Below are 16,157 nucleotides of genomic sequence, written 5' to 3' on the forward strand. Positions count from 1 at the left end.
ATAAAGTTGTGCACAAAAGATTGCTTGGAGAATTGCTGATAAAGTATAATGTTTAATGAAAACATGAGTGAGCAGTCAAAACACATTTCATTTATTTCTTATGGGATTTAACTTTAGGCAAAACAGAATGGCACAATCATAAAGCAAAACATGGCAACAAACAAAAGAATGAAATGACCCCTGTTAATAAGTCTGCATACTACGGATGTGCATGGGAAAAGTATTCGGTTCGGCATTCCGAAATTCGGGACTTCAGCACTTCGGAACTTTGGGACTTCAACACTTTAGTTCGGTTCTGCACTTCGGAACTTCGGCACTTCGGCCCTTCGGAACATTCGGTACTTCGGAATTTCAGGAATTTGGAACATCAGGACTTTGAGTAAGTGTAGGGTTAAGGTTAGTGTTAGGGGTAGGGTTAGGGGTAGGGATCGGTTAGGGGTAGGGTTAGAGGTAGGGTTAGGGTAGGGTTAGGGTTGGTTTAGGGTTAGGGGTAGGGTTAAGGTAGGGTTAGAGGTAAACCCTACCCTACCTCTACCTCTACCTCTACCTCTACCCCAACCACTAACCCTACCCTAACCCTACCACAACCCCTAACCCCAACCCTCTGCTGTTTTGCCAATTTTCATAAATCCGAAGTACTTCGCCACTTCCGAAAATTGGCACTTCCGAAATTCGGAAATTCCATTCGGTATGGCATCCCGAAATTTGTCACTTCGGCACTTTGGATCTTCGGAACTTCGGCAATTCGATTCGGTTTGGCATTGCGAAATTCGCCACTTCAGAAATTCGGCACTTCGGACATTCGGATGCTGTGTCCAGCTTTATCTGCTGGTTTAGTACTGGGGAAGCAGTGCATTACTCATTAGGTATTTGCACATATCAGGTTTAATTCTTGGGGATTTTTCTCTTTTTGTACAGACCCTCATTTTTAAAATCTATATAATTCATAATTTGAAATACACAATAATAAAATACAGTTTAGTGAGAAGTACATCATGGTTTTAAATATATATAAATACATAAAGATATATATATATATACTAATAATTTGATATATATGCATATAATGTTTAATGAAAACATGAGTGAGCAGTCAAAACACATTTCATTTATTTCTTATGGGATTTAACTTTAGGCAAAACAGAATGGCACAATCATAAAGCAAAACATGGCAACAAACAAAAGAATGAAATGACCCCTGTTAATAAGTCTGCATACTACGGATGTGCATGGGAAAAGTATTCGGTTCGGCATTCCGAAATTCGGGACTTCAGCACTTCGGAACTTTGGGACTTCAACACTTTAGTTCGGTTCTGCACTTCGGAACTTCGGCACTTCGGCCCTTCGGAACATTCGGTACTTCGGAATTTCAGGAATTTGGAACATCAGGACTTTGAGTAAGTGTAGGGTTAAGGTTAGTGTTAGGGGTAGGGTTAGGGGTAGGGATCGGTTAGGGGTAGGGTTAGAGGTAGGGTTAGGGTAGGGTTAGGGTTGGTTTAGGGTTAGGGGTAAGGTTAAGGTAGGGTTAGAGGTAAACCCTACCCTACCTCTACCTCTACCCCAACCACTAACCCTACCCTAACCCTACCACAACCCCTAACCCCAACCCTCTCCTGTTTTGCCAATTTTCATAAATCCGAAGTACTTCGCCACTTCCGAAAATTGGCACTTCCGAAATTCGGAAATTCCATTCGGTATGGCATCCCGAAATTTGTCACTTCGGCACTTTGGATCTTCGGGAACTTCGGCAATTCGATTCGGTTTGGCATTGCGAAATTCGCCACTTCAGAAATTCGGCACTTCGGACATTCGGATGCTGTGTCCAGCTTTATCTGCTGGTTAAGTACTGGGGAAGCAGTGCATTACTCATTAGGTATTTGCACATATCAGGTTTAATTCTTGGGGATTTTTCTCTTTTTGTACAGACCCTCATTTTTAAAATCTATATAATTCATAATTTGAAATACACAATAATAAAATACAGTTTAGTGAGAAGTACATCATGGTTTTAAATATATATAAATACATAAAGATATATATATACTACTAATTTGATATATATCTATTTTACTATATATTTGTTATATTTATGGGGGTACATTGATCTTGAGGTAGACCCTGTGGGGTCGAAACGTCGATCGGATGATGTAAACCTTTTTTTGGAAAATAAACACCGACTAATGATTTATTAAGACCTGAGAGTGCATCTCTTATTGCTTCACATATATATATATATATATATATATATATATATATATATACATATATATATATATATATATATATATATATATTTAAAAACATGGGTTGGCAAGATGCCCTTCTGCAATTGTTTACATCTGTACTTTACACACTTAAAAAAAAATTACAATACAAGTGCAATACAAATGCTTTACTTATCCTCTTGAAAATACTATATTTGCACCTCAAGTGCTTTGTATACAAAACCACCAAGGCTGTACTCTAAAAATGGGGTATGGGGATGTCATATTATAGACATACTACACTATATTCCACTATATGTGTAATATAACCAAGGGGGCTGCACTCACCTAAACATGTATACATTATAGGGTGCTGCTGGGGCCAATTCATACAAGACCCAACGCACTCACTTAGTGTTGGCACTTGTTGTATAAATAAGTTGGTTTACCATTGTAGTATTGGCATTTAGGCTCTAAAAGGTTCACCATTACTGAATATTAGTGAACATTCTACTAATTTGGCTAGCACAATGTATAGATCAAAGTCTATGCTTTCTAAAGTAAATGAGACGTATGTTTGTATTTAAGGTAAATGTCATACAAATGCAGCCCTCTTCTTGTCAGTATCTTTTTTTCTAAAAGTGAAAAGGTAATTATAGCATATGCATTACCATTAAAGGGTCACTATAGGCACCCAGACCACTTCATCTCATTGCAGTGTCCCTGTCCCCTTAACCTTCTGAAGTAAACATTGCAGTTTTAGAGACACTGCAATGTAGGATTAAAACTGCCTCTAGTGGCTTTCTACAAGACAGTCACTAGAGGTGCTTCCTGCAATTTCACGAAGTTTAACTCTGTGAAACAATGCCGAACATCCTCACGCCTTGAAGATGTCCAGTCTCTTGAAAAACCTATTGATTCAATGTGCATTAAGTTTCCGGATTGCCGTGATGCAGTGCAGGAGCCCAAACCAGGAACGATGGATCTTGACGCAGGAATCGAGTAAGGCAAAAAAAGTCTTTTAACCCTTTTTTTGCCGGGGGGGGGGGGGAGGAGAATGGGAGAAGAGGGACACTATAATGTTCTGCATGCAGTTTTGTATACCTAACACTATAGTGTTCCTTTAAATTAAATGACAGAAAGCTATAATCACAAAACTAAATAAAAAAAAAAAAAAAACATTAGCTGGAGGAATTATCATAGTTCTGTTTGCCTGGAAAGAGTAGAGAGCAATGTTTTAACCTCCAAAAGCACTTAAAAGACTTCATTTGGTGGTCAAAATGCTGCTGCTTGTAATATGCTTTAACCTTCATTAAAACTACCACATAAGTCAACCTTGAGGGTCTGGACCGACGCTGTTGTTCTACATATAGATGGGGGTGTCTCATTCTCAGTCCAGCTGCGCACTTTGTGCTGGTGACTATGACGAGTGTGAATTCCGTCTACTTTAGAACAACATTTTACTACAATAAGCACAGGCTACTGCCAACCAATGAGTGACCGAGGTGGGAGAAAGATGATGGCGTGCAATGAGAAGAAGGACAGAAGGATTCCTAGGGGTGCAGATGGACTGGATGATAACATCAAGGGATTTATTCACTAAACTATCAACTCTTCTGATGTGAAAAGCAGATCGCAGAATGTTGGGAAAATTCATTGAACTGGAACATTCTTCAAATATTGTTAGTGTTTACCTACCTTGCCATACATTTCTGCAAAGTTCACAAGTTTATGCCTTGTGGATAAACACTTTAATGAGGGGACTGTGAGAAGTTTATCAACTAAATCAAGAATTGGGGAGCACTCACAAGATCAAATATGATGCCAGAATAGCTCAACTGGAAATATAAAAGCTGAGTTGGATACTTTTGCAGTTTGCTTATTTTGATATAGAAACCTAGAATGTGACGGCAGATAAGGACCATTCGGCCCATCTAGTCTGCCCAATTTTCTAAATACTTCCATTAGTCCCTGGCCTTATCTTATAGTTAGGATAGCCTTATGCCTATCCCATGCATGCTTAAACTCCTTTACTGTGTTAACCTCTACCACTTCAGCTGGAAGGCTATTCCATGCATCCACTACCCTCGCAGTAAAGTAATACTTCCTGAAATTATTTTTAAACCTTTGCCGTTCTAATTTTCTCTTGTTGTGGTAGTTTATCTTATATTAAATATACTCTCCTCCTTTATGTATAACTTGAAATGTTTATGTATTTTTATGTATTTAAATGTTTCTAGCATAACCCCCTCGTCTTTCTCTCAAGCTATACATGTTAAGATCATATTCACAATTACTTTAACAATCTGCCATAATTTCTGGTTTAGGAAATAGCATCAGAGAACATTTCCCCTTGTATCTTGGTAATACGGACCTTTGTCCCTGTCATTGCTGTGTCCATGTCTGAATAAAATCAAGAACTTCCTTTCAGACTCACAAAACTTTTGTTGCAAATTCTGAGTGATCCCCATTACACAACTGAAACGTGAAATTAATGTTATACTTAATTTCAGATAACACACTAAAATGTAATTTTCCATATAAAAAACAAAACAAATAGGTGGCTTTTTTTTAAATTGGTCAAATTTACACTAGTAAAACTTATTAAAACATTATGTTATACATTTAAAATCATCTTACATCTTCTATACTATAAATAATCATAGTAATCAATCTATGCTATTAAAGGAACACACTATGCAGCATAATTACTGCAGCTCCATGCAGTGATTCAGTTATATTACAAAAACAGAGAATATGAAAATTCTGAGAACGAACACAGAGAAACCTCGATAGCGTGGTTAGTCCCTGCTCAGGTCTCCAAGGTTGCTGCATCTCTCATGCATTAAGAACTTGTCGGCATTTTGAATCTGTACTGATCTTGTAGGCAAGATCGGTCTACAATGTAAATGGTATCTCTCTGTAACGGCACAAGTGAGCAAAAACATTTTTTAAACCTGAGTGGGGGCAAACTATTGAGGTTTCCTACTGTTTAGAAACAATTTGACAAAAAGTGCCCCTCCCACCACTCATCGACTTCCCTCCTTTGTTGGATTGATAGTGTGTGTTTCACAATTCTACATTATCAGTGTTAATATCTTCAAACTAGAGACGGATTTATTTAGATGCTAATGGAGCTGAAGCTCCAAGATGTAACGAGTATATACCCCTACACGCAGGATCCAGCCAAACAGAAGACAGCACAGAGGAGAGATACGTCTACCGGACCTTAGAGTGGCCGGACTCGACGTAATAGGAGAAGTACAGAGTCAGGAACGATCCGAGGTCAAGGGCACAAAGAGACAGCGTAAACGAGAACTAGCCGGGGTCTGGTACACAGGAATCAGCAAGCCGGCAAACGGTACAGACAAGGATAAAGCGAAAACGAAGTCAGAATACAAAGCCAAGGTCAAATACGGAGAAACACAACTGAATACAACAAGCACTAAAGGGAACTGTAGCAGAAACCACGATAGGGCAAGGAACTAAGGGAAAAGGGTAAGTATAAATAGGTTCAAAACTAATGTGATTGGCTCCTGTCACTTCCACACCCCCAAAAGGTAAGTGTATGGGGTGTGTGGGATGACAGGGGCCAATGGGAGCCTTTAGGCAATTTAGGCTCCCACTGTCTCTTTAAGAGCGCACCCGAGACTCACGGCGCGCTCTTAGATTCAGGCGGGACATGTGACCGCATCTCGCGGTCACTGCCCGCCTTCCTGCCTGAAGCTTCAGATGAGCCGCGCGCGGCTCGTGCAGCCGCAGGACCGCGCGCGGCTTGAAGAGAGGACCACGGCCGGCCCCTGGGAAAGGTGAGTAACGCTACAGTACCCCCCCCTGAGGACACGCCCTCCGGGCGGGCAGGACTAGGTCGGGCAGGAAAACGTGAATGGAAAGAACGCACAAGGCAGGGAGCATGAACAGCATCAGTAGAAATCCAACTGCGCTCCTCAGGCCCATAACCCTTCCAATGTACCAAGTACTGAAGCCGACCCCTAAGGAAACGAGAGTCAATAACAGCAGACACTTCGAACTCCTCATGACCCTCCACAGAGACAGGAGGGGGAGGGGGAGTATGCCGGGTATAGCGGTTGCGTACGTAAGGCTTCAATAACGAGGTGTGAAATACATTAGGTATGCGCAGATTCTTAGGCAGACCCAAGGCATAAGAAACGGGATTAACCTTATGTATAATACGATAAGGACCAATGAAGCGGGGAGCCAATTTCATAGAAGGCACCCGGAGACGAATATTCCGCGTGGAAAGCAAAACTCTGTCCCCCACAACATAGGAAGGAGCCGCTCTGCGATGCTTGTCAGCCTGAGCCTTCTGGCGAGCAGCAGAGTCAACCAAAGAACGCTGAACCTGCTCCCAAGTATTACGCAAACCAGCCAAATGTTCATCCAGAACTGGCATGCCCTGTGAGGAGAATGCAGCCGGAAGAACAACGGGATGCTGGCCATAGACGACGTAAAAAGGGCTTTGGCCGGAAGAATCATGAGTGGCGTTATTCCGAGCAAATTCAGCCCAAGGAAGCAGGTCAGACCAATTGTCCTGATGGTGAGACACAAAACAACGGAGGTACTGCTCCAGAGACTGGTTGGCACGTTCAGCAGCTCCATTAGACTGGGGATGGTAAGCGGAAGAAAACGAGAGAGAAATACCCATTTCTGTACAAAAGGCCTTCCAGAACCTGGAAATAAATTGGCTACCCCTATCGGACACAATAGATAAGGGAATGCCATGTAACCGAAATACTTCTCTAGCGAAGATAAGGGCCAGTTCCTTGGATGTGGGCAACTTGCGAAGAGACACAAAGTGAGCCATTTTGGAAAACCGGTCAACTATCATCAGGATGACTGTGTTACCATTTGAAGGGGGTAATTCAACAATAAAATCCATAGATAGGTTGGACCAAGGTCTCTCGGGAACAGGTAATGGATGCAACAGCCCACAAGGGACTCTACGAGATGATTTCATACAGGCACAAGTAGTACAAGCACTTATATAGTCAGTGACATCCTTTCGTAAGGAATCCCACCAAAAATACCGAGAAACAGCTGACACTGTTTTGGAAATACCAGGATGTCCAGCAGTCTTAGTATCGTGATATAGTGACAGAATATCCCGTCTCTCGGGAACGTCAACGAACAATTTATCATTAGGCCTCTCGCTAGGTGCCATGCTTTGTTTCGCTTGTATGGCCTGCAATAGGGACGAGGAAATAGATAATACAGTAGTAGCTATTATCCTGTCTGGGGGAATGACAGGAGTAATATCAATCTCCTGTTTGTCAATAGTTTCAAACTGTCTGGACAGAGCGTCCGCTTTAGTGTTCCGATCACCTGGCCTATAGGTGATTATATAATTGAAATGGGACAAGAACAGTGACCACCTAGCCTGCCTGGACGACAATCTTTTAGCTTCGCTAAGGTAGGACAGGTTCTTATGATCCGTAAATATGAGGATGGGATCCTTAGTGCCTTCTAACAAATGTCTCCATTCTTTGAGTGCTAAAATGATAGCAAGGAGTTCGCGATTACCCACATCATAATTCTTCTCTGCTTTGGACATTTGTTTAGAAAAGAAGGATGCAATGGCTTTTCCGGAGACTCTCTTTGAGATAATACAGCACCTACCCCGATATCTGAAGCATCAACTTCAAGTATATAGGGCAATGAGGGGACAGGATGCTGTAAAATGGGTGCAGAGGCGAACGTAGTCTTAAGGAAGTCAAAAGCTTGAAGTGCCTCGGTAGACCAGACACGAATATTGCCCTCCTTTTTTGTCATACGAGTAATAGGTGCTACAATAGACGAAAAACCTTTGATAAAACGTCTATAATAATTAGAGAAACCCAGAAAACGCTGGATGGCTTTTAGACCTTGCGGCAGAGGCCATTCTATGACAGCAGCGAGCTTCCGGGGATCCATACGAAAACCCTTAGCGGAAATCACATACCCCAAAAACTGGACTTCGGATTGGTCGAATAGACATTTTTCTAATTTACAATAAAGACCCTTAGCAAGAAGGGTCTTCAGAACGGTCGTAACATGTCTGTGATGAGTGTGTAAGTCTGTAGAATATATTAAAATGTCGTCTAAGTACACAATAACGAATGAGTGAATAAAGTCTCTCAAGACATCATTAATAAACTCTTGGAATACTGCTGGGGCATTGCAAAGCCCAAATGGCATGACGGTATACTCATAATGACCTGACCTAGTGTTAAAGGCTGTCTTCCATTCGTGGTCCTTTTTTATACGTATCAAATTGTATGCTCCTCTAAGATCTAATTTGGTGAATACCGTAGCATGTTTGAGCCTGTCAAACAATTCTGTTATTAATGGTATAGGGTAAGCATTTTTGATGGTGATTTTATTAAGACCTCTATAATCAATGCAAAGTCTTAAATCACCTTCTTTCTTCGATACAAAGAAGAACCCCGCTCCACCCGGAGAAGAGGATCTCCTAATAAATCCCTTATCTAATGATTCTTTAATATATTCCTCCATGACACGGTTTTCTTGAACCGATAAGGGGTACACCCTGCCCTTTGGAGGTATAGTGCCAGGCAACAAGTCAATAGCACAATCGTAGGGTCTGTGAGGCGGTAATTTGTCAGCCTCTCTTTTATCAAAGACAGTCTTTAAAGATAAATACTGAGAGGGTATAGCCGTAGACAAAGGAGGAGTGGTAGGAACATTAATAGAATTCACAGGCGTAACTTCAATAGTACACGATTCATGGCAGGCCTCACTCCATGATTTTATCTGCCCTGTCTCCCAGTCAAAAATGGGATTGTGGGCACGTAACCATGGATACCCTAACACTAACTGTGAAGAGGGAGAGGTGATGACCTGGAACCGAATGGTTTCATAGTGTAAAACCCCTGTGTACATGTGTAACGGTGCAGTCTCATGAGTAACAACTGGAGATATCAATGGTCTACCATCTATGGCCTCAACGGCCAAGGGTATCTCCTTCTCCCTGATGGGAATGTTGTTTTTCTTTTCAAAACCAGAGTCTATAAAATTCTCAGCTGCTCCAGAGTCAACCAGGGCGTATATATTTTCAACTATGCAACTCTCTCCCATATGTAAAGAAACAGGGAGAAGCAGTCGGTTAGGAGGCAATGTAGGAGACTTAGAAATCACACCCAAGGCCAGTCCCCTATAAGGTCTTAGGTGCGAGAGTTTTCCGGGAGCAAAGGACACTCCTTTACCATATGGTCTCTCTTACCACAATATAGGCAGAGTCCCTCCCTTCTCCTATGTAATTTTTCATTATCAGAGAGTTTGGCAACCCCTAATTGCATGGGTTCCTCTTCAGATACTTTTACACTCTCCGGTGTATTAACTCTGGGGTGAATAGGTGTAACAAAACGTCTATTCCTGTTCTTGGTATAGAGCCTGTCACGAATCCTATTATCTATATCGATGAGGTAGTCAATAAGGTCCTCTAAGGCAACAGGAAGCTCCTTAGCTGCTACCTCATCCAATATAGAGTCTGATAAGCCTTCCATGAAGGCAGTAGTTAACCCATTGTTGGTCCAATCTACCTGTGAGGCAAGGGTACGAAACTGAATAGCGTAATCAGCCACAGACCTAGAACCCTGTTTAACCCTCATTAATGCTCTTGCGGCATTCTTAGACCTTTTCATAGTGTCAAAAGTTCTGCGAAAAGCTGTAAGGAAACTGTGAAAGTCATGCACCATAGGTCCATTAGCCTCCCAAATAGGGTTTGCCCATTCAAGTGCTTTGTCGGTAAGTTGGTGCATAAAGAACCCAACTTTAGACTTCTCTGTGGGAAATGAACGTGGATACATCTCAAAATGAAACTCTATTTGGTTAATGAACCCTCTGCATGTCTTAGAATCCCCTCCATACCTAGGAGGAGGCGTTAAATGGGCCGTAGCATTAGGCACAGTCGATACTTCAGGAAGCAGGGGTGTAGGAGGGTTAGGTGCGGTTGCTGGAATGGTCCTAGCTAAGAGCGTCTGGAGAGCCTGAGCTATCTGATCCATACGGTGTTCCTGCTCTACAAATCTAGCCTCATGGGACGCCATCTGTTGAACTAAATCTGCGGGGTCCATGGCCCTATCGTAATGTAACGAGTATATACCCCTACACGCAGGATCCAGCCAAACAGAAGACAGCACAGAGGAGAGATACGTCTACCGGACCTTAGAGTGGCCGGACTCGACGTAATAGGAGAAGTACAGAGTCAGGAACGATCCGAGGTCAAGGGCACAAAGAGACAGCGTAAACGAGAACTAGCCGGGGTCTGGTACACAGGAATCAGCAAGCCGGCAAACGGTACAGACAAGGATAAAGCGAAAACGAAGTCAGAATACAAAGCCAAGGTCAAATACGGAGAAACACAACTGAATACAACAAGCACTAAAGGGAACTGTAGCAGAAACCACGATAGGGCAAGGAACTAAGGGAAAAGGGTAAGTATAAATAGGTTCAAAACTAATGTGATTGGCTCCTGTCACTTCCACACCCCCAAAAGGTAAGTGTATGGGGTGTGTGGGATGACAGGGGCCAATGGGAGCCTTTAGGCAATTTAGGCTCCCACTGTCTCTTTAAGAGCGCGCCCGAGACTCGCGGCGCGCTCTTAGATTCAGGCGGGCCATGTGACCGCATCTCGCGGTCACTGCCCGCCTTCCTGCCTGAAGCTTCAGATGAACCGCGCGCGGCTCGTGCAGCCGCAGGACCGCGCGCGGCTTGAAGAGAGGACCGCGGCCGGCCCCTGGGAAAGGTGAGTAACGCTACACAAGACCAGGCACTGAAACAGGCCCAAGTTGCCAGATGTTTTTTTTGCATTTTTCGTGATCTGCTGCTACTCTGAAATATTGGGCACCATACAAACATCTTGAGGCTGAGAGTCATAAAGAACTCATGAAAGCCTAAAGTGGTCAAATAGCTTTAGGTTGTATATACTAATTCTTGTCTAATCTCTGCCCTGATTACCAACTGAAGGGACATGAATGTTGGCATTGGTCTATCTCTAGTTCAAGTCATTGCACATAGACCCTCTGTGTCCCATTTCCCATAGAATGTATTCTCTGTGCCTATGGGACAGGCGGTGACTCCTTGGCACCCTTGCTTTTCCAGCAAATTAATGCCTAGCTCAGCCTGCTTGTGAGCATGAATTTTAGATGCCTGAAATTTCCAGTTTATAAACGCAATGTGGATCATTTTATATATGATTGATGCAGTTGAGTGTATAGCCTCTACACCAGTTGGACTGTGTTATTTCTTTTCCTTATTTTTCCTTCTTAGATTCCTCAAACGTTACTCATTCCTGGGATAATGCCTCTAGACTCCTTCACTTCTTCATGAGAGTTTTTGTTTTTTATTTTACTTGGGTTTTTTGTATTACTTTTCTTGTTACTACTAACAGAGGTGGACCATGGATTGAGAACCAACCTGGCTTTCTTCTCCTTTGTCCTCGATGTTAATGCTGATGTTGTTGAAAATGAAAATAAATTAAGAATTAAACAAAAATGGGTCAGCACCAGTATGGAGCATCCCTCTAATTTGCATCACTCCACACCTGACTCACAGCGCACATCTTATCCCAATGTTTACATCAACCACATTTCACTTTCTTTTCTACAAATAATATATATGATATAATTTCTATAATTACTGTATATAGTTATACAACCGAGCAATCTACCATCCATTCTTGACAGCCATCTGTTATTTAATTGCAATCCACTACTTTAAGACCATAAAGTTGTTTGGCCATGGTTCTGATAAGCCCTTGTTCCTTTTCTGACCAATCTGTATGTATTCTGTGTGTAGATTGTTTGCATTATGCATTGCTACAGCATATGTCAGAGATTTAGAAATAATAATAATAATAATAATACAATTAATAATAGCACCACTGTAATCCTTTCTTTTTCAAACAGGTGGATATTTTGATGAAACGCACACTCTGTAAAACAGCACTGGACCGGAACAATGCTACATAATGAAGGATATCGAATATCCCATTTACTTCTCCTGATAATCATTTTAGCTTGCGGAGGAAGTCATTCCCAAGCACAACGAGCAGGTACTTTATGTCATTATTCACCAAAATATGGTTAAACCCTTTGGATGCTATATACTACTAGTATCCAATATACCATTATATTGTCATGGTATGTTGTGTGAAAATGATTCAAGATTTACTGTGAGGTAGTAAAGTCTGCTGGGGAGTACTTACCCTATATATCAGTTACCATCTAAATTAAATAGCTATATGGTATCACAGTTACATTTATACAAGACACTCTATAATGAGAATCAGCACAATTTTACATAACTCATCTAATTATAATTAAAATAAAGAATATGCCATTCTGAATCGAAATACTTTAGGCGCGAGGTTGGTTTTAAATATTACGCAATGCAACAATCAGTGGCACAGAGGCAAGGCGGGTAGGGTAGGAGGAGCAAGACTACTTACTACTAATGATACCATTTAATAGGCATGATCATTATGCCTGTTAATAGCGTGATTTCCCGTTTGAAGATACCGGTGGTTTCTTTAAATGAGAAATCATGCTATTAATAGGCATTATGTAGTTCACCAATAAGGATTACATGAGGACATTATTTTTGTAACTACCAAGAAAATAATGTAACATGTTATGTGTCAACATTTATTTGCCCCATCATGTTGAAACACTGTGTAGAAGGTTCAAACATTGGGAGATTTTCTGTGTGAGGGGGAGTGCACACTTTTTTTTATTTATTATTATAACAGTTTTTTGTTTAGTTTTTTGGGAAAATTCCCCCCCCCCAAGAATTTTGCGCCCAGGACAACTGCTCTTGTGGCCCTGCCCACCCTACGGCATTGGCCTAAGGGAAGACACAAATAAGCATATATTAATATCAGTCATGTTACCACTGAGTAAAACAGGAAACAATGAATAGTTCTTGCATACTTTGTCCAGACTCCATTCTCCTGAGAATCTTTTTCTAATTCTGTCAACTCTTAAAAAATAGCCACCCCCCAAAAAATATGTCTATGTATAGTTAAACACTCATGTTAGATTCTTTCATCTTTAAAAAAAGTTATCTCAATGAGGTCAACAGAAGTCTTGGCATACGTTTTTATTCATTATATTTTTCTTTTAAAAAGGATGCTACAAAAGGCAACATGGAACAAAGAACCTACTGGAAAGGAATTGTTAGGGCATGTTAAGAATAGTGTCAAATCGAGGACAAAAAGCTAAAGCAAAATGATAGACCGCATTCATCAATTAACAAAAGAGATGAAGGTGTGAATAATCAGAAACACAATGTTATCTTATTTAGATATCCCGTAGTGTTGCTAAATATTTAATCCAGTGAGCATTTGACTCTGCAGTTGGCATGCTATTAAATGTCAAATAAGATAATGTGTGGTGCAGATATGCATAGCATTATAAGATTTTCATATATTGCTGCAGGTCTTTTTTCTCAAATCCTCCTCCTTAACATTGCAGGCTGCAAGAATGTCCACTACGATTTGATTTTCCTTTTGGATACATCTTCAAGTGTAGGCAAGGAAGATTTCGAGAAGGTACGTCAATGGGTTGCAAATTTGGTGGACACCTTTGAGATTGAGCCAGACAAAACGCGGGTGGGAGTCGTTAGATACAGTGGAAAACCAAGCACAGAGTTTGACCTAGGGAGGTACCAAACTCAAGATGAAGTGAACAATGCTGCAAGAAATATTAAATACTATGGTGGAAATACAAACACAGGTGATGCTTTGAGATACATCACCACGTACAGTTTCTCTGAAGAAGCCGGTGGTAGACCAAGTGACAGAACCATTAAAAAAGTAGCTATTCTTTTAACCGATGGAAGAAGCCAAGATCTGGTGTTAGAGCCAGCAACTGCAGCACATCGAGCTGGAATTAGGATTTTTGCAGTTGGTGTTGGGGAAGCTCTGAAAGAAGAACTAGAAGAAATTGCTTCAGAACCAAAATCAGCCCATGTTTTCCATGTCTCGGACTACAATGCCATTGACAAAATCAGAGGAATCTTGAGAAGGAGACTGTGTGAAAGTAAGTGTGAATCTCTGTTAAAAAATACAGCTCATTAAAAAGATGTGCTTGTTTTATATTTCTTATTACACATTTTTTTTACAATATAGAAATAGTTTGTATACGGCAAAATCAACCATATATCCAGATCCATAGGACTTCCACTTGTTCCATGGGGCTATTAACAAAATTGGGTTGGGTGTGTTTGGTTTGGGAACACATTATAAATTTAATTAATTAGCTTAATTACTAATATTCTTCAACTTTGAGTTATAATTTATCTACTTTCACATGTCAGTATAAGCAATTTCTTGTTTTTTTTAATACTTTGTTTTATATTATACACCAAAAAAAAAAAACGAATGTGGCAGTAAAATGATATTATTTGCAGCAGCTTATAGAATCACAAATGATATAGCAGGGCAATAAAACATATAATGCATTCATCGCGCTCTGTGCTAAAACAACAGGTGTCCAGTGCAGACGTGAATTATATGTTCCTGCTTTGGTTGGCAGAAAAGAAGACTAATTGACTGAAAATACATAAATAAATAAATACAACATTTCTTACATTTTTTGAGATATGAGAAATTCAAAAATGGAAAAAATGGAAAAATCTGTAGAAAAATTGCAGATTTTCTCTTATACTAGCCAATAACGAGAATAATTCACATAATAAATACAAGGGATCCTTTATTATGACTGTTAATGCTGGATAGATTGCAAACAGTGTATTATCCTCTTTTCAGCATAATTCAGGATTTATGATCAAAGTGCTGAGATATACAAACAGATATGGTATAGGCATGGCGGTATAAATCCTTGTAGCTCATTAGGCCTTTGGTCTTGTTTGATGTCCAGAATAGTCATATGATTGACCTATTTATAGTTAAATTACTTTTTTACCATTATCACCTAACCACGTAAAAACTCATGCTATTTGTCATACTAGTACAATTTTTCTGTTTTTGCTATGTGCTTGTGCAACTATAACCCTTTTACTTATTTTGTTGTATACCTCAAAATCGTATTTATTAGTTTTACTGTTTATGTTTAAAGAGCAGATAAAGCTTTATTTTGATATCCTATTGGTATGTGTATACGTAGTCATTTAGTATGAATATAATATAAAAAAACTAGAAATGTCTATAATGATTTTGAACACAAATTATGTAGGTAAAAATAATATCTTAAAACAGATTACTTTACCCATACAAGTCTCTTAGTCAGTCTCAATACTCATTCTATTTTTTAAAGGGGATGGATGAATTGTGAGGGTTTGGGGACATAAAAATGCTACCATTATCACTGTACAGATAGGATCATGGATTGCAGGATAAAACTTACCAGGAAAGGTTAAAGGATTTTAACATGTATAGCTTAGAGGAAAGACGAGATGGGGGATATGATAAAAACACAAAAGACTATATTTAAAAGAAGAAAAACTACCACAACAAGAGGACATAGTCTTAAATTAGAGGGGCAAAGATTTAAAAATAATATCAGGAAGTATTACTTTATTGAGAGGGTAGTGGATGTGTGGTATAGCCTTCCAGCTGAAGTGGTAGAGGTTAACACAGTAAAGGAGTTTAAGCATGCGTGGGATAGGCATAAGGCTATCCTAACTATAAGATAAGGGCAGGGACTAATTAAATTATTTAGAAAATGGGGCGGACTAGATGGACTGAATGGTTCTTATCTGCCGTCACATTCTGTTTCAATATTTCTATGTTTTTACAGTAATACTGAGGTTGCATTAATTTTTGTATCTGTGAAAACATGTTTTATTTTTTTTTTAAATAGGAGGTGTGGGCATATTAGCGGGAGTTATAGTGTACTTATCCCCAAACTTCCCTCTCACTCACTGTGAGTAAAGTGCGACTTGGAGACCTAATATTCATATTATAACTATAGC

At 40.2% G+C, this 16,157-nt stretch overlaps 1 protein-coding gene across 2 annotated transcripts in view; it reads left to right on the forward strand.

Annotated features, from left to right (window-relative positions):
* The window catches only part of COL22A1 (collagen type XXII alpha 1 chain), a 321,826-nt gene that overhangs the window by 31,095 nt on the left and 274,574 nt on the right, over positions 1 to 16,157 (forward strand). For both annotated transcript variants that reach the window (XM_063451032.1, XM_063451033.1), the window contains exons 2-3: positions 12,131 to 12,276; positions 13,697 to 14,263. In XM_063451032.1, coding sequence (XP_063307102.1) covers positions 12,183 to 12,276; positions 13,697 to 14,263 — 661 coding nt within the window. In that variant the 5' untranslated portion in view covers positions 12,131 to 12,182. The remainder of the gene's footprint in view (positions 1 to 12,130; positions 12,277 to 13,696; positions 14,264 to 16,157) is intronic.

This window comes from Pelobates fuscus, chromosome 4 (genome assembly GCF_036172605.1).
Source record: "Pelobates fuscus isolate aPelFus1 chromosome 4, aPelFus1.pri, whole genome shotgun sequence".
Taxonomy (NCBI): domain Eukaryota; kingdom Metazoa; phylum Chordata; class Amphibia; order Anura; family Pelobatidae; genus Pelobates; species Pelobates fuscus.